Source organism: Saccostrea cucullata, unplaced genomic scaffold (assembly GCF_032062105.1).
Source record: "Saccostrea cucullata isolate Sc308-1 unplaced genomic scaffold, CSIRO_AGI_Scuc_v1 ctg4, whole genome shotgun sequence".
Classification (NCBI taxonomy): Eukaryota; Metazoa; Mollusca; class Bivalvia; order Ostreida; family Ostreidae; genus Saccostrea; species Saccostrea cuccullata.
In genome coordinates, this window is record NW_026920828.1 from 1602489 (window position 1) to 1625515 (window position 23027).

A 23027-nucleotide genomic window follows, 5' to 3' on the forward strand; every position below is an offset into this window, starting at 1 on the left:
CCTGCATTAAGAATATACAAGTAGAGGTAAACTTTTTTCACTACCAATTCCTTTCAATATCCATTTCTAAGCATACAGTACTATATTTCCTTCATATTACTTTACTTTAGTATAAAGTAGGGGGGGGAGGGGCAACCAGCCTTTCAATGAACATTTTCAATAGTAAAAGTATTGTTGGCAAAAAAAGTGGGAGGCAGCCCCCCACCCCCCGTTGCTACGTCCCTGAAAATTAAAAGAAATAACCCCAAAAAATGCATGTTAACCTGTGTCTAAGTCTCAATGAAGTGTAAAAAATTACATTTCCCATTATAACAATTAACTATAGCAAGAAAATCTTACCTGATGTAAAGACTTAATCTACTCAAAACTATACATCTTTTAAATTAAAAATTAATAGAATTTAAAAATCCATTATGACACTGATAAAATCATTGTCTAGATATCCTGTCTGTATGTGCAGAAGTGAAAGTCTCTTTAATCAAGCCCTGCCAACTGTTACCTCGCTCACAGGAAAAATATCTCAGTTGTACAGGATCACGATCATCCCGTGTCCTTGAGGGTCTACCTAGGCCAGCCTCCAGCTGACCTCAGACTGCGAGCGGCTGCTCTGGTTCACCATATTGGAATCCTTCCTGAAGCAGGCCATACAAGGTTATACAGAATGAGGGGATGTGTAACACATACCCTGGCAAGGCTCTTCTCAGAAAAAAACAGATCAATGAACGATCAGATCTGTCAAAAACAGATGTCCGAGAAAAATTAAAAACACACACACACACTGTGTCACATCAAGCCAGGTATTCTGTTAATTAGTCCACAACAATCAATAAAAATCGCAGCACGATGACTGAGCTAGTGTATATTATCCAAAGATTACTGTAAACTGTATGTCAAATCTTTATTTACGAATCAATTATAAATTAAAATTGATTCTTTTGAAAAAAAAATCTATTTTTTTGTTTACACTTTCTTTATATTCTACCGACATTAGCTTTGAATCCAGAAAAAGAGAGGAATTTGCTTGAGGTTTTCTATTGACGTCAGTTTGGTGATTTTCCTATTTAACTTATTGTAGCTGACCAGTATAAAAAAAAATTAGTAGGACTCAAAGTTCTACAGATATTTATACTACCTACTACAACTCAAAATCAAGCCTTATGAACTGACATTGCTGCAATTTTATGTCTACTTAAAGTATTCAAGCTTATTACGTTCATGAGTAACCTCCGAGTTTTGTAAAATTGAAAATTAGTGACCCGTTAGTCTGTGTGTGACCATCAGTTAACTAACAGTGTTAAGTAAGAAAGCAAGACCGACACGGAGACTTACTGATTTCAATACCCCTATCCAATATACTGTATTTGTACTTAAAAAAGCAGTTTTCATATATTAGCAGCTTTGGTGCAGACATCGATGTGCTAATTCATGAATACCACTAAAGAAAATTTATAAATATAATACATGGAACTGACATGCCTAGCGCTAATTCCTGATTACGCCAAAAACCCCATACTCTGCGATTGCGCTAAAAGTTCAGTAACCCTTTCTGCATGAAGAGGTTTATTAAAATCTCAGTACACATGAAAAAAATCATCTTTAAGAAATCAGAACAACTTGTTTTAAAAAGTCCTGATCCAGGAAAGTAAAGTAGGTGAAAACTGTAACACCACACACTCTTACATCAGTACTAAGAATCCCTTTGTAAAGGTAAAGAAAAGGAAAGCACTAGACTGGACAAATCCTGCAAACAATCCAAAATGTGAATAGAGCAAAAAACATGGACCCCTGGAATCAGTTGGGATCAGGGCAGGTAGAGGAGTAAGCTTCCCCTGTCAACTGGTCACAACCAGGAACCCTCAGTGTTGTAAACAAGAATTATCTGTAGTCAAAGTCACTTGTAGTAAGAAAATAATAGCCTGACACTTGGTATGAAACATTCCAAAAAAGATATATCCAAACAATTTGTTGTAAATTATTGACCATAGGCTTTGCAAAATACTGACTTTAAAACAGACTGTCAAAAAAACCCAGTAACATCAATTCATTTGACGGTAGCCTGCTATGATAAAAAAGTTGATCCTACACAGAAAATACTCTTGTGTGCCAATAGGTTGGGAGACATGAGCACAAAGTGCTGAATATACTGTAAATCTGGAAATTTTTGCTGTAGATAAATTTTTAGCAAGTTCATTGCATTCGCAAAAATATTTTTCTTAAAAATAAATTGCCAAATAAAAAAATGTAAACAAAGCAGTGGTCATTTGCAGAATTTTGAAACATAAAAATTAATCAACAGCATTTTGAACTGAATTCGCAAAATAAAATCAATGTAAAAAATTCCAGATTTACGTTATTCATTATAGGAATATTAATGGGGAAAGATGATGAATCGGTGAATTCAACATTGGTAACTTGTAACAATTTCTACCTGAAGTATTCACAAACATTTTATAAATATATTTTAGCCACCACTTTTCCCAAAATAATGCACATTAAACAGGACTGAAAAAAGAAAAATCTAACAAATGACATTTCTATTGAACTGGATTCACAAATTCAGAGAATGGTATATAGTAGTTGGTAAAAGATATACAAGTCCCTTAATAATGTACCTATAGCATATTTTTTTTATTTTGTAGTCTACAGTGGGGTCAATATGATCCAAACTTATACTTGGTGACTATACTACATAGAAATACTTTATACTATATAGACTTACTTTGTCAAGACGAAGCTTGCAATTTGATGCTCGGGATGTTATACTTGGTGATTACACTATATAGACTTACTTTGTCAAGACGAAGCTTGCAATTTGATGCTCAGGATATTATACTTGGTGATTACACTATATAGACTTACTTTGGTGAGATATAGCCATCCGTTTGATGCTCAGGTTGTCATTCTTGGTGACTAAAGTATATATACACTTGCTTTGGAGAGATGGATGTAGCCGCCCATTTGCTGCTCAAGTTGTCACTCTTGGTGACTACACTATATATAGACTTACTTTGGCGAGATGTAGCCGGCCGTTTGATGCTCGGGTTGTCAGAAGCATATGATTGGTGAAGAGGAAAACCTGACATATCACCTCCTTCTCCTTCCGATCTTTGATGGGCCACAAACTGGACTTACTCTTCTCATTAAAGACTTGAATAAGGGGACCTGTGTAAAAAACGTACAATATGAAAAGAAATCAAACTGTATCAATCAATATAAGATGTCCTATCCAATTGCTTGTCCCTTTTTTGTAGGTAACTGACATTGACATTCACAAAAGTTCAATGACTGACAGAAGAGTGGCATTAAGTGGTGTCTCTTGGGCATGTGCAAAGGATATTGGGAATAGGCCTGCCACCTAGTGGTCACCTTTGACCTAATGGCCATTCTTTACTGAGCATTATTGTCTCCCCTTTTTGTCTGTGCACTCTCTAAATTCCTGATGTGTTAGATATGTTAGGAATAGATCTTCATGATCAATATAATGAGATTTTCCAATACTTGGTTTGTGTGAGGATAAATCTGTCTCATGATTGTGAAGCACACAGCAGACTCTACATAAAATCAATAGTGTTAAATCTTAATTGGGATGGCCTTGTTTGTGGTTCGGCTACAGCCTATTTGTAGTAAAGAGCTAGGCAAGATCACCAGTCAAGCATCAACAAATCGGCAATTCTACCAATTCTATCATAGAGCTCTGACTACAAAAATCCTGATGCAACATCTCACCTGTGTTAATGAATCAAACTGAGCAATATATAGCATTGATCTAATAACCTTTCCAGAAGAACAAAACTCAGCATATTGCTCAATCTCCATGTACCTGGTCTGTAGGGTTTTTGTTTACACAAGTACTTTTAATCATCTGTCTTGTATTCATCTCTCAACAACATAATAAATCATAAGTCTAGAATAATTTGAAAGACATGTCTTGATTTCAACATTAACTCAATAATAAACTTCATTACAGGAAATGGGCTTACAGATGAAAAAATGTAAATCTTACCAGGAACCAAAACAAAAGGAAGCTTAATTAAAAAAAAAAGAAGTAAGCACTTAATTGTGAAACACCCGGTGCAAAAAAAGCCATTTTCTCATTTTTTTTCTCTGGCCTGAAAACACAATGAAAATGGAGTATTTATGCAATATAACAGTACATACCCTGGCCAAGTTGAAATTTTTATGACAAAATCCACTGTTTATAACAACGCACATATCTCAAATAACTAGGGCTAATTGTAACGGGAACCGTTACAGATGTTCCCCAAACGCTCCCCAACTCCCTTTTGGTGCCTTATTCCCTGTAAGCTTCATTAAATAAGACGAACTCTATCATTTTTAGACTATAACAATGTTTCCCAGAAGTATATTCAGTATATTCAAATTTATGCATTGCACGCATGCGCATTTGAATGCATGTGCGTAATGACCATATCATCTTGTCTACACTATAAATATACTAGAAATTACAGTGTTTTATCCAAAAGTATTAAAAAATACGTTTTAATCTAGTGTATTTGTAATTTTACTCATTTCACGTGCACGCACGTGCATGCATGTGCATGTCGACTGTATCTTCTTGTAGGAGTCTGTTATATTTGTCTATGTTCTAAATCCCATCCTGTTTGGTTGAAAAACGAGGAAGTTATAGCCATTTTAAGTTTAAGCCAATCAGATTGCAGCGCACGTGTATGCACATGTTTTCACGACAACTGTTATATGTCATATTGTAGGACATCCTGATGCATGATTATGTTAAAAATTTTAAAGCATTTCGTCAAAAATTAAAAAAAGATATTGCGATTTTTGTTTCAGCGAATCAGAGCAAAGCACACGTGCATGCACGTGCATGACGACCATACCTCCTTGTGGGAGTCCATTATGTTTGTCTATGTTCTAAATCTCATACTGTTTCGTTGAAAAACAAGGGAGTTATAGCCATTTAAAGTTTAAGCCAATCAGATTGCAGCGCACGTGCATGCGCGTGTTTACATGACAATTGTTATATATCATATTGTAGTACATCCTAAAGTATGCCTATATTTTAAATTTCATAGCATTTCGTCAAAAAACAGAAAAGATATTGAGATTTTTGTTGCAGCCAATCAAAGCGAAGCGCACGTGCATGCGCGTGAGTTCGTGCTAATTTGACAGTGTCACATTATCTACACTATTAATATATCCTTAATAAATGAGTTTTAAAATATTTCATCAAAAAATGTTAAAGTTATGGCTATATAAAGTATATCCGTCATTTCACTCATTTCACGCGCCCGCACGTGCATGCGTATGCGCGCAAAATAACCTTCGTGTTGCACACCTACACTACACACCTATTAACCCTAAAAAGGTTTTAGCTCAGTTGGGTGAACAGTTTCTGAGAACACAAAAAAGTACCGGAGAACAAAGAAGAAAAAAAAGAATAATAATAATAATAATAATAATAATAAGAAACCGAGTAAAAACAATATGTTCCCAAACTCCGTTTGGGGAACATAATTAACATGGTTTAGTCCATTTTACACCACAGGTAAATAAATAATACAAACCTTAAATGTACAACACACAAAGAAGACAAGTGTAAGGTACAGCAGGGGAATTATTAAACAAGTGATGGGATCCTGTCACCTCTGAGATATATCTCACGTAACTCAACTGGTATCCTGTGATGAGCAATGGTCACTGCATCTCAGCCTCCTGTTTGTAATCACTGCTATAACTGACTGGTGGGTGTATGTATAAACAGATCAATACTTTTTTCCAATATAACATTCAAAAGGATGAACAGCTAGGGTTTCCCTGAGGAAATTGATTACATGGCAGGAGACATGCTGAACTACAATAGACAATTTACAAATGTGAATCTCCTGACCCAAGCAGTGGACTAAATATGAATCTCCTGACCCAAAAAGTGGACTTGATGTGAATCTTCTGACCTAAACAGTGGACTTAATGTAAATCTCCTGACCCAAACAGTGGATTAATGTGAATCTCCTGACCCAAACAATGGACTCATTGTGAATCTTCTGACCCAAACAGTAGACTTAATGTGAATCCCCTGGCCCAAAAAGTGGATTTAATGTGAATCTCCTGACTCAAACAGTGGACTCAATGTGAATCTCCTGACCCAAACAGTGGACTTGATGTGAATCTCCTGACCCAAACAGTGGACTCAATGTGAATCTCCTGACCCAAACAGTGGACTGAATATGAATCCCCTGACCCAAAAAGTGGACTTAATGTGAATCCCCTAACCCAAAAAGTGGACTTAATGTGATTCTCCTAACCCAAACAGTGGACTCAATGTGAATCTCCTGACCCAAACATTGGAGTTCATGTGAATCTCCTGACCCAAACAGTGGACTCAATGTGAATCTCCTGACCCAAACACTGGAGTTCATGTGAATCTCCTGACCCAAACAGTGGGCTCAATGTGAATCTCCTGACCTAAACAGTAGACTTAATGTGAATCTCCTGACCCAAACATTGGAGTTCATGTGAATCTCCTGACCCAAACAGTGGACTCAATGTGAATCTCCTGACCCAAACAGTGGACTCAATGTGAATCTCCTGACCTAAAGAGTGGACCTAATGTGAATCTCCTGACCCAAACATTGGAGTTCATGTGAATCTCCTGGCCCAAACAGTGGGCTTAATGTGAATCTCCTGACCTAAACAGTGCACCTAATGTGAATCTCCTGACCCAAACATTGGAGTTCATGTGAATCTCCTGACCCAAACAGTGGACTCAATGTGAATCTCCTGACCCAAACAGTGGACTCAATGTGAATCTCCTGACCTAAAGAGTGGACCTAATGTGAATCTCCTGACCCAAACATTGGAGTTCATGTGAATCTCCTGACCCAAACAGTGGGCTTAATGTGAATCTCCTGACCTAAACAGTGCACCTAATGTGAATCTCCTGACCCAAACATTGGAGTTCATGTGAATCTCCTGACCCAAACAGTGGACTCAATGTGAATCTCCTGACCTAAACAGTGGACCTAATGTGAATCTCCTGACCCAAACATTGGAGTTCATGTGAATCTCCTGACCCAAACATTGGACTAAATATGAATCTCTTGAACCAAACAGTGGACTCAATGTGAATCTCCTGATCCAAACAGTGGACTCAATGTGAATCTCCTGATCCAAACAATGGACTTAATGTGAATCTCCTGACCCAAACAGTGGACTCAATGTTAATCTCCTGACCCAAACATTGGACTAAATATGAATCTCCTGAACCAAACAGTGGACTCAATGTGAATCTCCTGACCCAAACATTGGAATCAATGTGAATCTCCTGACCCAAACAGTGGACTCAGTGTGAATCTCCTGACCCAAACAGTGGACTGAATATGAATCCCCTGACCCAAAAAGTGGACTTAATGTGAATCCCCTAACCCAAAAAGTGGACTTAATGTGAATCTCCTAACCCAAACAGTGGACTTAATGTGAATCTCGAGACCTAAACAGAACACTTAATATGTGAATCTTCTGACCCTAACTACGCACTGAATATGAATCTCCTGACCCAAACACTGCACTAAATGTGGATCTCCTGACCCTAACAATAAACTGAATGTGAATCTTCTGACCCAAACACTGCACTGAATGTGAATCTCTTGACCCAAACATCTCAATCAATGTGAATCTCCTGTTCCAAACAGTGGACTAAATAAACTGATGGTTTTACTGTGTCGACATTGATCATTGTGTCTGTGAAATTTTCCAACAACTCTTGTATCATAATACACAAATTTCAGAAGCTTTTTATACACAGAATTTCTGTTCAAAAGAAAATTTTCAAACAGCTTTCCAATACTGTATATCACTTTTATTTACAAGGACTTTATTTTCACGTAATTCAGTGAGGCAGTTTGCTCAAGAAAATACCATTCTTGTGTATACAGATTATATTATTTTGTAATTTTTTAATTTGTAACAAAAAATTCTCTTATAAGAAGTAAATGGTCTATCTTGCTAAAATAAGAAGAGGGGAAAATTGAGTAATCTACAGTATTTCAGTGTTCCTCAACATAAAGTCAAAAAGAAGACAATCACCTGAATATCATATAATGAGGATTCACTTATTTTTCCTATTCTAAAGCACATATTTTTTCCCCTCAACCAAACCCTTTTACGTCTTAATTAAATTGAATGCGCCCTCTCCCCCCTTGGGAAGCCACCATCATCCTTCATTAAAGTTAAATCCTTCAGCAGTGATGATATTTGATCACTTGACCAACCTATATTTACAGGTTTGCCTCAGCAGATGTGTAAGAAGGATACCCTTTTCCTTAAAGATTAACTAAAACATGTCTTACAACAGAATATAACCAACCTTGTCTGACAAATGTCTGGTTAACATCCAGTAAAATGTCACAACCCTCAATGATCATTCGCTCAATGGATAGATTCTTTCTGATGTTCTCTGTTTCACTGACTTCATCATGCATAATCTGTAACACAAATATTCCATAAATTCAAATTACAATAGCAGTATGACATATGTGGAGATAACAGATAGTATTCAAGCTCAAAAGTCCATTTAACATTTAATTTCAGCGAAAACAATGAGAGAATTTTTCCACCAGAAAATGTCTTCAAATTGAGCATATTTTAAAAGTAACGTCAAGCAGAGTAATACATTTTTGACATAACTAATTGTGACGTAGGCAAGATATGTTATACCAAATGGATAAAAAATCTTTTACCCAATCAAATTAAATGTTACAACTAAAATTAAATTATTACAAATTAGGAGCAGAGCAAACACGGACCTCAAAAACATTAGAAGTGGGATTAGGTGTCAATGCAGGAGCGAGCTTCCCCTGCCGACCGGTCACTACCGCCGTGTGCTTGTTGTCATGATTGGGAATAATGAGAAAATCCGTGGACAACTAAGTGTGTAATAATGGCCTAACAATCAGTATTTCATATAATAAATTAATTATGTCAGCAAAACAAACAAGGCATACACAGAATAACTCTATTGACAGCGTACTGCATGATCACAGAAAGAACGTCCTCTATGTTCAATTGTGGATATATTATATCATAGAAACAGTATGTACAACTGTTAATGGTAGGATATTATTTCTACACCACAGAAACAGTATGTCCAACCAATTAAGGTCATACACAATGTACTAGTTTGGGGTTCATGGGGTTCTTTCCTGGAGTTAAAGAGTTCCACTAAATGAAGGACCTGTGTGCAATTCTTTTAATGTCTATAAATGGATTTGTACACACCTCTTCTAAAACATTTTTTGATGAAAAAAATCTAGACTTTATGTTTTGTAATTTTTGTACATTTTTTTTTTTGAATAATGCAAAATTTTTCACAATTTGATATCTTTTTGAAACCCCTGGTAACGCATGTGATTTTTTGTCTAAGAACATGTAATGGTATTATAAGTTTAAATTTAGAATGTCTTGAAAAACTATCAGTAGGTAAGGTACCTTGCATATGTTCTTAATGGTGGATATACATGTATCTCTACATCATAGAAACAGTATGTTCTACCATTAATGGTGAATATATTATCTCTATACCATAGATATTGTATGTAGTGGATATATTCTCTCTATACTATAGAAACCGCACAGACAACCCATAATGGTGGATATATTATCTTTAAACCATAGATACATTATGTACAACCATTTAATACAAACAATTCCTATACCATAGAAACACTAGTATTTACAACCATAAATGGTGGACAGATTATCTCTATACGGTAGACATCACACAGAGGGCATCTATAAAATCAGTCTGTAGACATCTTCCTTGACAAACACACACAGTATGTTATCAGTCTGTAGACACTCACCCTAGACAATCACACACAATATGTAATCAGACTGTAGACCCTTATCCTAGACAATCACACACAGTATGTGATCAGTCAGTAGACACTCACTCTACACAATCACACATTGTATGTAATCAGTCTGTTTTTATTAGACAATCACACAGTATGTAATAAAAAATCACTCTACACAATCACACACAGTATGTAATCAGTCTGTAGACACTCACCCTAGACAATCACACACAGTATGTAATCAGTCTGTAGACACTCACCCTAGACAATCACACACAGTATGTAATCAGTCTGTAGACACTCACCCTAGACAATCACACACAGTATGTAATCAGTCTGTAGACACTCACTCTACACAATCACACAGTATGTAATCAGTCTGAAGACACTCCCCCTAGACAATCACAAAGTATGTAATCAGTCAGTAGACACTCACTCTACACAATCAACACAGTATGTAATCAGTCTGTAGACACTCACCCTAGACAATCACACACAGTATGCAATCAGTCTGTAGACATCACCCTAGGCAATCAAACACAGTATGTAATCAGTCTGTAGACACTCACCCTAGACAATCACACACAGTATGTAATCAGTCTGTAGACACTCACCCTAGACAATCACACAGTATGTAATCAGTCTGTAGACATCACCCTAGACAATCAAACACAGTATGTAATCAGTCTGTAGACACTCACAGTATGTAATCAGTCAGTAGACACTCACTCTACACAATCACACACAGTATGTAATCAGTCTGTAGACACTCACCCTAGACAATCACACACAGTATGTAATCAGTCTGTAGACATCACCCTAGGCAATCAAACACAGTATGTAATCAGTCTGTAGACACTCACCCTAGACAATCACACACAGTATGTAATCAGTCTGTAGACATCACCCTAGACAATCACACATGGTATGTAATCAGTCTGTTGACACTCCCCCTAGACAATCACACACAGTATGTAATCAGTCTGTAGACACTCCCTCTACACAATCACACAGTATGTAATCAGTCAGTAGACATCACCCTAGGCAATCAAACACAGTATGTAATCAGTCTGTTGACACTCCCCCTAGACAATCACACACGGTATGTAATCAGTCTGTAGACATCACCCTAGGCAATCAAACACAATATGTAATCAGTCTGTAGACACTCACCCTAGACAATCACACACAGTATGTAATCAGTCAGTAGACACTCACTCTACACAATCACACAGTATGTAATCAGTCTGTAGACACTCACCCTAGACAATCACACACAGTATGTAATCAGTCTGTAGACACTCACTCTACACAATCACACAGTATGTAATCAGTCTGTAGACACTCCCCCTAGACAATCATACACGGTATGTAATCAGTCTGTTGACACTCCCCCTAGACAATCACACACAGTATGTAATCAGTCTGTAGACACTCACCCTAGACAATCACACACAGTATGTAATCAGTCTGTTGACACTCCCCCTAGACAATCACACACAGTATGTAATCAGTCTGTAGACACTCACTCTACACAATCACACAGTATGTAATCAGTCTGTAGACACTCCCCCTAGACAATCACACACAGTATGTAATCAGTCTGTAGACACTCACTCTACACAATCACACAGTATGTAATCAGGCTGTAGACACTCACTCTACACAATCACACAGTATGTAATCAGTCTGTAGACACTCCCCTAGACAATCACACACAGTATGTAATCAGTCTGTAGAAATCACTCTAGACAATCACACACAGTATGTAATCAGTCTGTAGACACTCACCCTAGACAATCACACACAGTATGTAATCAGTCTGTTGACACTCCCCCTAGACAATCACACACGGTATGTAATCAGTCTGTTGACACTCCCCCTAGGCAATCAAACACAGTATGTAATCAGTCTGTAGACATCACCCTAGACAATCACATACAGTATGTAATCAGTCTGTAGACATCACCCTAGGCAATCAAACACAGTATGTAATCAGTCTGTAGACACTCCCCCTAGACAATCACACAGTATGTAATCAGTCAGTAGACACTCACTCTACACAATCACACAGTATGTAATCAGTCAGTAGACACTCACTCTACACAATCACACAGTATGTAATCAGTCTGTAGACACTCCCCCTAGACAATCACACAGTATGTAATCAGTCAGTAGACACTCACTCTACACAATCACACAGTATGTAATCAGTCTGTTGACACTCCCCCTAGACAATCACACACAGTATTGTAACGGGACCGAGGGTATCGTGTAATAAACTCGTGGGCCGCTATTAGTTTTCTGGTTACTTGGTCGAGATTTGATGGTTCCGTTGGTCACAGTTTATGTAATGGTTAATAACCAATTTTCGGCCACTTGATAGGTTAACGTAATGACCAACTTTTGGTTACTTTAAATAATGTTTGTTAGGAATAACACTTGTTAAAAGTTTATAACATTTATTAAGACGATCAAATGGTTCACTTATAAACACACAAAATGGTACACTGTAACTTGGTTGGTACAACGTTATTTGGTTAACAAAAAAATGACCAACCGATGGTCAATCTGGAACGTTCCTAAAAACTTGGTTCCCCTTAATGGTTTCGTATACATAGACTTGGTACCGTCTTATAACCGAAGTATACGGAGTCGTTCCCCAAAGTGACCTAACCAAAGTGACTTAGGTCACTTTTCCCTTACCAGGGAAGGCTGTGTGCTGGTCGCTAACAGCCGACTGAAGTAAAACCCCAAACAGCTGGTTTATATAGACAAAAGTTGTTATGATGACGTAAGAGACAATCAGATACCTAAATTACGTCACAATCAATGCAATCAATAAGTTAGCGGGTTTTAACCATCAAAATTACCTACTTAATTAATAACGTTGTACCCATATAAAACATACAAAATACACCACTTTGTCATTAAATTACACAAATAAATTAATAAAGTAAATTCAAATTATTGTTCATTTCTTATGTTAACTGTTCATTGACAAATATTTAGTAGATAACATCGGGTTCAACGTCCATTTATTCCGAACTTGTAAACAAGAGTTAACCCGAATTTCACAGGTACACTTCGTGAAACGTAACAGTATGTAATCAGTCTGTTGACACTCACCCTACACAATCACACACAGTATGTAATCAGTCAATAGACATCACCCTAGACAATCACACATGGTATGTAATCAGTCTGTAGACACTCACCCTAGACAATCACACACAGTTTGTAATCAGTCTGTAGACACTCACCCTAGACAATCACACACAGTATGTAATCAGTCTGTAGACACTCACCCAAGACAATCACACACAGTATGTAATCAGTCTGTAGACACTCACCCTAGACAATCACACACAGTATGTAATCAGTCAATAGACATCACCCTAGACAATCACACACAGTATGTAATTTAATCACCCTAGACAATCACACACAGTATTTAATCAGTCTGTAGACACTCACCCTAGACAATCACACACAGTATGTAATCAGTCTGTAGACATCACCCTAGACAATCACACACAGTATGTAAATGTAGACCTCACCCTAGACAATCACACACAGTATGTAATCAGTCTGTAGACAATCACACACAGTATGTAATCAGTCTGTAGACATCACCCTAGGCAATCAAACACAGTATGTAATCAGTCTGTAGACACTCACCCTAGACAATCACACACAGTATGTAATCAGTCTGTAGACACTCCCCTAGACAATCACACACAGTATGTACAGAAAATCAGCCTGTAGACACTCACCCTAGACAATTCTTCCAGCTTACTCTTAGCAAACTCTAAACTCTTCCGTTCGACGTGATCGTGAGGGGTGTGGGCCAGTAACTCATGGAGGGTGATGATGTATCGAGGAATCTAGAAAGGAATATGCAGTCCTAAATTAACCTTCACATATATCCTGATTAATCAATATGGTTAAACAATTTTTTGTGAAATTTTTGGAGAAAATTAACAAACAGTTTTTTGAAGGATTAAAACAATATTTAACATGCTGAATTTAGATTTGCAAAATGTTTATGTATGTATGATGTTGATAAATGGAAATTCCATAGGCCTGAGTATTATTAGTTTCTCGATCAGTCTATTATCCATCCCAGCCCAAGCACTAGAAACTGAAACTCTGCATCAATGTGACAAGAGATTAACAATTTGGAATAGGATTCTTTATCCCATAATCAAATTAGTCCCTTTTAATCATATTCCAAAGTTTTGCCACCATGTTTACTTTAAATCTAAGGTCAAGGTTATGAGTTTATAGGACACCCTTCCCTTTCTTGATCTCAGTTTTATCAGTACAGTTACCACCAAACAGTTTCACCTGATGCATAGGGTAGGTGAGAAATATTTCTAGGGTTCTGGTTTCACACATTGGTTTTTCTTCGTATCGTTTCAGGAGAGCGTTGAATTCTGGTCGTTGTTTATATTCTGCTAGGACCTGCAGACTGTAATGATGATTTCTAACGTATTCCTGGTAAATACACAACATTGGCAGGAGCATGTCAAACAAGTCACCTGCAAAATAAAACATTCAGTCCTACACTTATAGAAATTCTCATATCAAACAAGTCACCTGTAAAATAAATAGAAACACTTAGTCCTACACTTATAGAAATTTTCATATCAAACAAGACGCCTGTAAAATCAAAAAGCATTCAGTCTCAAGCGAGTAGAAATTGCATGTATACAAGATATGATATACATTAACATTATTAGTTATGTTATCACCAAAAAAATATACTTTCTGAGAAAAAATTGTACTAGCAAAATTTCGGTCGTAAAGAAAAACCTACCTAGAACAAGGGTTGGCCAATTTTCCAGTCGGGCACATAATCCCTTCAGGAAAATTTGATGTAAAAAGAGCAGGGTTTCACTGAAAAAAGATGCAGATAAATAATTTAGTGTTACTCAAAATACAAACAATAGTTCTATGGACAGTTTTCTCACCTGCATCAACACAGATAAATTTTCAGTAAACTCCCCTCACCCCTCCTGACATCCACTGAACAAATCAACAATATATCCAAACATAATGTATATAACAAATTACACTTACAATGAAGCAAAATCCCCTGCCCCTAGCATTGTCTTCTTTACAAGCATGTTTTATTGTACCTGTTTAAGAAAATGGAGTTGACATCTTCGTGGGTGATTGGTGGTTTTTTGGATGAGGCAGCCATTCTGAGAGGGTGGAGGAAGCAGGTGACGAGGGTGGACAGCTGTCTGTTGTACTCCTCCTCACACTCCACCATACTGAACACGATGCTGTTCCTCTTCCTCATACTCTCAGCGTGGGGAGATCGAATATACAACTCCACAATCTGTTTCCACCGTCTCCGACACAACCAACCACGGAAAAAACTTTGAACCTAGAATTATTAAAATATTTAAAACAATTACGAAAAGCAGAATCAATAATGTCTTTAAGAAAAAAAGGACCATGGGCCACAAAACTCACCTGCATCATTTTTTTTATATGATTCTTTATTGATGTCCCAGATCCTATCATTAGAGGTCAAAAACTTAAATCTTTATGACCTGACCAAATGTGCTGCTAATGGAAAAATGCTGTAAATTTAATTTTCATAAAATGTTTATTTTTTTCAATCGTGTAAACCCCCGATATCTTAACCATGTACTCATGGTACGGATGGGAATTTAAAACGCTATTTCTGAGTAAACTAAATAAATATCGAAGTCATGGTGCCTGAACATTTCTTGAATATATAATTGTACATAATCAGGGTCACGCCTTTTTCATCATCTGAATACATAGTCAGCACATGTTTGTCGGCTGTTCTTAAGAAAACTGTAGTTGTATATTGAACAAAATAATGTTATATTAAAAGGAGAAATGCCGACAAACGTGCGCCCATACTTAATTTAACAAAAAACATGTTCAAAACAAACTTCTCGCTTCCATTGTTATGACTGCGATTGACCTGTTAAACATTACAATTCATCACGTGATGCCCACCTGCGAGTGTACTCGTGAAAGCAATTACATTGTATACTTCTATCTGACCTCATTGTAAATCATATCTTTGAGCGTGTTTGGTTGCCGTTTTGAGAAATTAGCAAAACATATTTTGTTTTAATTTTGCGTGTCACCACTATTTTTAAATAATTTCATATTGACATCGCTGTAAAATGCTAAACACATATTCGTTTTTTTTAGAGAGAGAGAGAGGGATAGAGAGAGAGAGATGTCAACAATGACGCGGATCGATAGCCCCGCCTTCTATAAATATTGATTATGTGACCTAAAAACCTCTCCGGGTACGTCAAATTCCGGAGGACGACACTTACGTTTCGTTGCTTCAATTTTGATACATGGCAAAATTGTATTTGGCATTGCATTTTGAATTTCACAAATGTAACCACCCAATATAACCAAGTATACGTAGCTCTGTGTGCCAAGTTATATTGAAATGCTTGTCATGTATTTTGGATTCACTTCATTTACAAAAAGCTTGTGAAGAGGAGTCACAAATTAAGTAATCCAAAATAGAGTAGCATTTTGAAAGAATTTCACAGAATTTTCTTTTGTACATTATGAAATCAAAAACTGATATAAGTAAATCTTTTGATACCTTACTTGTGTGCCAAGTTACCTGAAATCCCATGGGCCAGAAATTTTTTAGTAACCAGAACTTGAATCAAAAAGCATACACGAATTGGGTTTGTGTACACTTGTGTATTATATCTTATCATGGTCCTGCTTTTGAAAAATTGTTTACAGAAGAATTGTGATTTTAAATTACTTTTTTCTTATAATTTACATCGTAAAACTTCTTGTTTCCCTATTGTAGCTTAATTCTACTCCCAGGGGGTTATGATAAGAACAAATTTAAAATCTACACTCTGTTAAAAGGTCTTCACATAATTATAGTTTATCCTGCAACTACCCCTTGCATTGACCTAATAAAGGTAACCTAATAAACCAAAGCTTTATCCGGTCACTGCCCTAATAAAGCCTTGTGCATGTGTTCCGACGTTCTAAAAGCATTGTGACGTCATGTATATTGCAATGTTTACGCCATGGCGTCATAGTTTCAACTGCAGAGATGTGCCTAATAGCTAGTTTTGGACGTTCAAATGTAAAATTTTGTTTCAGGATAAACAAAATACATAATAACTGTCTTGAAATATAAGCGATATTTGGGCTCAGGTCAAAAATATAAGAGGGCTCGGTAAGCCTTGCCTTCTATCACGTTTTCTTATCCTCGCCCAAATATCGCTTATATTTCAAGACAGTAACCATGTATTTTATATTTATTCAAAATATATAACTTTAGGTTATGCAGCACATCAGTTTACAAAAATTAAGATTCAGCATTGATGGCCCCATGGTTTTCATGGGCGTTTTTTTTATGACAGCCACCCTATTTTCTGTCTTTTCTTGAATATCTCCTCTTTCAAGAGACTTTGGCTCTCTATTCTGAACAAACTCTAATTCCATTCATCCACTGATACTCTAGCTGTGCCAAGATGTTTGGTTGAGAATGGTCGATTGATTCCTAGCTGAGAGGATGAAATTGTGAAAAGTTGACAATGACAGCAAGAGCAGAAAACAGACAAATTCTGATCAGAACAGCTCAAACACTTGAACTTTTGACTTTGGGAGATAAAACTTAACCCTACAAACGTTATGTTTTCAGTCTTTTCAAATAAATATACCTGACAAAGAGAGATAACTCCTGCCAGGTTTGATCAGTGTAATAAATCTTTCAGTTTAGCATGCTTGCTGCCATATATATCACCAATCTGTTTAAAATCAGATCTTTGTTATGCTCCAAAATTCTGATGGTTGTTGTGCAGCAACTAGCAGAATTTTGGAGTGTAACAAAGATCGGATTTTAATCAGATTGCTATATTTAACAGATTTAAATACTGCTACATTAAGGTTCCTCCAACCTTTTTGATTTTCTTGATTTCGTCAGTCTCCTCCTCTACTTTATTGGTGGACACTCTCTCTTTCTTGTACTTCTGTAGCTGAAAATAAATTATCTATTCAATAATTTTACCGTACTTTAATAAAGTACAAGTTTTTTTTAATAAAACAAGAACATTTAAGCTGGATTCTTAAGTTTATTTAAACTTTAATTATGCTGTGTCCATCTTCAATAAATTGAACTTAAATTAAAGACAGTTCCTGAAAAAGAGTGCTTTGAAAGTTTGCAAAAGGATAAATAATATCTAAAAATCACTTTCCTATACATGTATTACAAAAATATGTACAATGGAGCCTCATTTATCCGGACGCTTTGGTTCCAATTTGTCCAGATATGCGAAGCGTCCGGATACCTGAATCACCAGTTAAACAACAAAATATAATATTTAAAAATTCTGTTCCTATGAAATATCGTCCGGATACTGAAGCATCCGGATATCTGGGGTCCCGATATCTGAAGGTCCACTGTACCTTTGAACTGAGATAGGTACATGATATTTTAAAATTCTGAAAATGCTAGTGGATGTCAGCTAATAAAGCTGTATTGCAAATTCAGTAAATCAGTCTAGTTTCTAAATTATCATAATATTTTCCCTCAATGTCCTGATTGTGAACTTTGTATGCATGTATCATGTGTAGGAATTTTCCTCATATATGTATTATATTTGGAAATCCTTGTATGTGTGTATCATGTGTGGGAATTTCCCTTTTATATCCTTGCATTATTTATCATGTGAGGGAATTTCCCTCATTCATGAATTATATTTGGAAATCCTTGTATGTGTGTATTAAGTGTGGGAATTTCCTTTTTATATATGGATTATATTTGGATATCCTTGTATGCATGTATCATGTGTGGGAATTTTCCTCATATATGGATTATATTTGGATACCCTCATATGTGTGTATCACCTGTGAATTTCCCTCATATACGGATTATATTTGGATATCCTTGCATGTGTGTGTATCATATGGGTGGGAATTTTCCTCATATATGGATTATATTTGGATATCCTTGTATGTGTGTATCATGTGTGGGACTTTCCCTCATGCACTGATTATATTTGGATACCCCTGTATGTGTGTATCATACCTCTGAGGATCCCCCCAGTACCTATAGATTGGCCCTACCTCTGTCCTCAGCTCCTTGACTGATGTGGCCAACTCCTCAGTCTGCTGGACATAGTGCCACTTGGCTTGTCTCTCACTGTCCAAAATCTGCAGCAGATGAAGATGCTTCTGCTCCAGTTCCTCTCTTTGCTCCAGTACTTTACTATACCTGTTAAAAAATCAATAAACCCTTACCATAACTGTCAAAGAACTCTAAATCCTTAGAATAACTGTCAAAAAATCACTAATTCCTTACTAAACCTGTCAAAGAATCACTAAATCCTTACTTTACATGTCAATGAATCAATAAATTCTTACTTTACGTATACATGTCAAAGAATCTGACTTACCATATCTCTCCGATAGCATATGGAATCATTTAAAGTCAAGTGAGTTAATGTTTGTGGGTAGTCAAAATTTTGTTCACTTGTGGGAGCATATAAATTTCATGGGTAATTCATATATTCACATAGTGAATAAATATATTGACAAGATAATACAGGCATCGGCTAAACCCCCCCCCCACTTTTTTTGCTAAGATAGACATAATATAGGCATTGAACATTGGGGTGAAGGTGTAGCCCCCCCCCCCCTTTCAAAAGGCACAGTACAGTATAGGTCAAAAAAGGGTAAGTAGTAGTTTTTTGGTGGAAAAAATTTTGACTGAAAGATGTCGAGAGATGTTGGAACTATTACTCATTTACTCATATTACCAGGAGTTGTCTTTCTTTGAATATCCCAAAATCAACTAGAAAAAATGTGATCTTTCAAATTTTCAAAATCTCAGTAACTATGCTTTTTTACTGAAAGGCAATCACTCCTAATATATAGCATTTTATATCAGTTACATAACAATACCGTACAACAGCCCTGTTACAGAATCAACAGTGACACTGTACATTGCCACAATTGAATGAGCATGCTTGAACAGATTTGAATCTAATTATGAATAATTCATAATTCTCTGATTGGCTGAGATCTCACATTGTAGAACCATTTTAATTAAGTTATTCCTTTTTAAGGTGGCATTTTAATTTTTCATTAAACTGGTCTAAATACCCTTGTATAGATTCATACATTATTCTACTTTTACTCTACTTTATTTTTCTACTCTTCTTCTAGAGATTGAGAACTTTAATGAAAAAGTTATTTTACCTGCCTCTTGTACTAATACCAGATGAACATATTAACATTAATTCTTCGTTTTTAAACCAGAACTATGAAGCGCTGTTTTGGTAATTTATTGTCATTTAGTGGTATCAGTCAATTATGTGATTTTTTAAATGCATGGTTTTAATTAGGCCAATCTTTTTTCCCATTATCTCTCCACATTTAACTATAAGTGACAAAAATTTAGTGACAAAAATTTGGAGTCAACTGACTCCAAATCTGATTGGATGAAATGGTACCTCTTTACACGGTAAAACAGTTTTTTTATTTGAAATTTGATGACTACTGATTGAGTTAAGCAAGTAACCGCTTAACAGAGTTACATTATATAGGAAAATTCATTGGGAGGAAATAAATTAAATCAATGCATAGGGCAGGTAACCACTGGATAAAGGTGACCACTGTGACATTAGTTTTACTGTATTTAATTTGAATAGATGATACAATGTATCTCCTATATCACCAATTCTTAAACTGTATAGGTGATATCACATACAGTTGAACTTCAGTATCTCAAACTCCGGTATCTCGAATACCATGGATATGTCCTAGTGATTTGGAAGTCCTAACCAGTCATATTCTATAACTATATTTAACCTTCGATATCTCGAATCCTCAGACATCTTGAAGTTTTTTCTCAGTCCCATCAGGTTTGAGATAACAAAGTTTGACTGTATTTGATATAACCTAATCAAATAAGTGTGATATAACCTATTCAAATAAGTGCTATTTCTTATTCGAATAGGTGATATCACCAATTCATAAAGAATAATTAGTGATATTACAAATTCAAATTTAATATAATAATAATTCATTTAATATAAATAGAATATACTGCAGGAACAGGTGTAGCACTAATCCATGATAATGCCAACATTTTACTCTATATCCATTGATTGCACTAAATTTTGAGCAATTTACATTATCTTCTGTGTAATGTTTTTGACACTTGATGATGTTTTTTTTAGTTTTAATGGGTAGTTTTAAGCTGTAGTTCACATTTTTGTACAGATATTTTAGATTCTATGTCTCAAACCTGAGCCCATCGTCTCAAGCCACGGTCCGGAGTCCGCATATACCTCTCTCCTACCCGTGGCTGCTTGATCACAAAAAGTGTCGTAATCTTGAATATTTACGCCTCTTTATTGTGACGTCATATTCAGTCAGTGGCAAGTTTTGTTTCCATCGCAACTGAAATCAATAACTGACGTCAACAGTATACAAGAAATATTTCCTTTACTGTGATTGGATATTGAAAGGTCGCGATAAAGTTCATCTTCCGACTATGCTTTACTCGCATTGGTCAATATTTTAATGAGGTACGAAGAATTCTCGCCTCGTTCAACCACGGCCAGAATGGGAGAGGATCGTACATTTTGACCGTGGTTTGCGACGATGACCTGAGCCAAAACCTATGCAAAATTATGTACACAGTACAGTACATATGCAGTAGATGATATTGCTTATTCAATCAGGACTGATATCACTTATTTGAATAGGTGATATCCCAAATTTAGAAACTCCCTCAGAAAAGGTGATATCACTATTTGAATAGGTGAAACGAATTCATGACAGTAAATGCCAAAACGGTGCCTCATGTAGACCCTCACCCCCTATCCCCACCCCACCCCAAAAAAAACAAGTATGTCTAATTTTCGGCAACTGATTATAAATCCTTATTAACTGGCACCTGATTTTCAAGTGACAATTAAGCCTGCATTCTTTTCTATATCACACCACAAAACAGATAAAAAAAAATTAAATTGATACAGCTTTGGGTGAGGTTTATTTTAATCCCCTTCTGTCGCCGCACTTGACTTGGACTTCAACAAATTGTAAACAACCAAGAAAGAAGCAAAGCTTGCTTTACTGGGTTTGTAAATTACTTCATCACTAAATAATATAATAAAACAATTACTGCTGGTTTTTTCTCAGTTACTGCAATTATCTAACCACCCGTTGAAGTGCAATATTGTACTCATCTGGTCATTAAATCATCATACTGACCTCAAAAACAGCAATAATTGTAAAGTGACCATTTATAACATGTCATTCCACATATACTGTATACTATGACCAAATGCTTCTGTTTCTAAATACTTACGGGGCACGCTTGACATGGTCAATCCATGCATTACATTCCACCTCCGTGTCCGTCCGGAAATCAATCTGTCGTGTGATCTCATTTTTTTGGCTCTTGTATGTAATCGTAAAGCAATACTGAAATAAAAAACAACAGCAAGTGATCAAAGTCAACTGCAATTCTTATAACTAAACTTTCTTCTCCATCTGAACTGAATAAATTTCAAGTAAAAAATATAATAATTTTCTTGAAATATCACCTAGCTAATTTTTTTTAAAGTTTCTACAAGTAAAATTTTACTTGAATCAATAACAATTTTGGGAAAAAGGTTAGCAAATTATTACACAAAATTCTTACAAAAATCTGAAGTATAGCTTACAAGCATTATAGCTAATTTATTTATTTATGTCAAAGGTCAGGTTGTCGTCAGTGACAGAATCAGCTGTTTTTACCAGTCTAGTTGATCTTGTCAAGTGTCAAGTTTAGATACAGTTAGTCTAGTATGAAGGCCTATGTATTACATAAATTTTTTCATTGTATAAAAGTCATAATGCAAGGTGACAAACAAATAAACCCTAATTAACCTTCGGCTTGACCTCCAAGTGGAATAAACAACCTATTAATTTATTTCTTCACCTGCAAGACAAATAACCCACATTGATGTGGCTTGCATTTGTACAAGAAGACATTATTAACCGCCACATAAATTTTATTATGATTCACAGAGCAGTAAACAGTAAATCAAGTTGTGTTTGAACATGCTCAGATAGTGTCCATTTCTAATGATAGTTAGACTTGAATGAACACTATTTCTGTCAGTGACCTCGAACTTGCCAAAATGACCTTGA

At 36.0% G+C, this 23027-nt stretch overlaps 1 protein-coding gene across 1 annotated transcript in view; it reads right to left on the minus strand.

The window, feature by feature from the left end:
* The window catches only part of LOC134258360 (ras-specific guanine nucleotide-releasing factor 1-like), an 81861-nt gene that overhangs the window by 31277 nt on the left and 27557 nt on the right, over nucleotides 1-23027 (minus strand). The window contains exons 3-11 of the mRNA XM_062740886.1: nucleotides 22201-22316; nucleotides 18948-19095; nucleotides 17780-17857; nucleotides 14978-15231; nucleotides 14656-14735; nucleotides 14184-14377; nucleotides 13610-13720; nucleotides 8345-8462; nucleotides 3008-3162 (exon numbers count right to left, since the gene is read on the minus strand). Coding sequence (XP_062596870.1) covers nucleotides 3008-3162; nucleotides 8345-8462; nucleotides 13610-13720; nucleotides 14184-14377; nucleotides 14656-14735; nucleotides 14978-15231; nucleotides 17780-17857; nucleotides 18948-19095; nucleotides 22201-22316 — 1254 coding nt within the window. The remainder of the gene's footprint in view (nucleotides 1-3007; nucleotides 3163-8344; nucleotides 8463-13609; nucleotides 13721-14183; nucleotides 14378-14655; nucleotides 14736-14977; nucleotides 15232-17779; nucleotides 17858-18947; nucleotides 19096-22200; nucleotides 22317-23027) is intronic.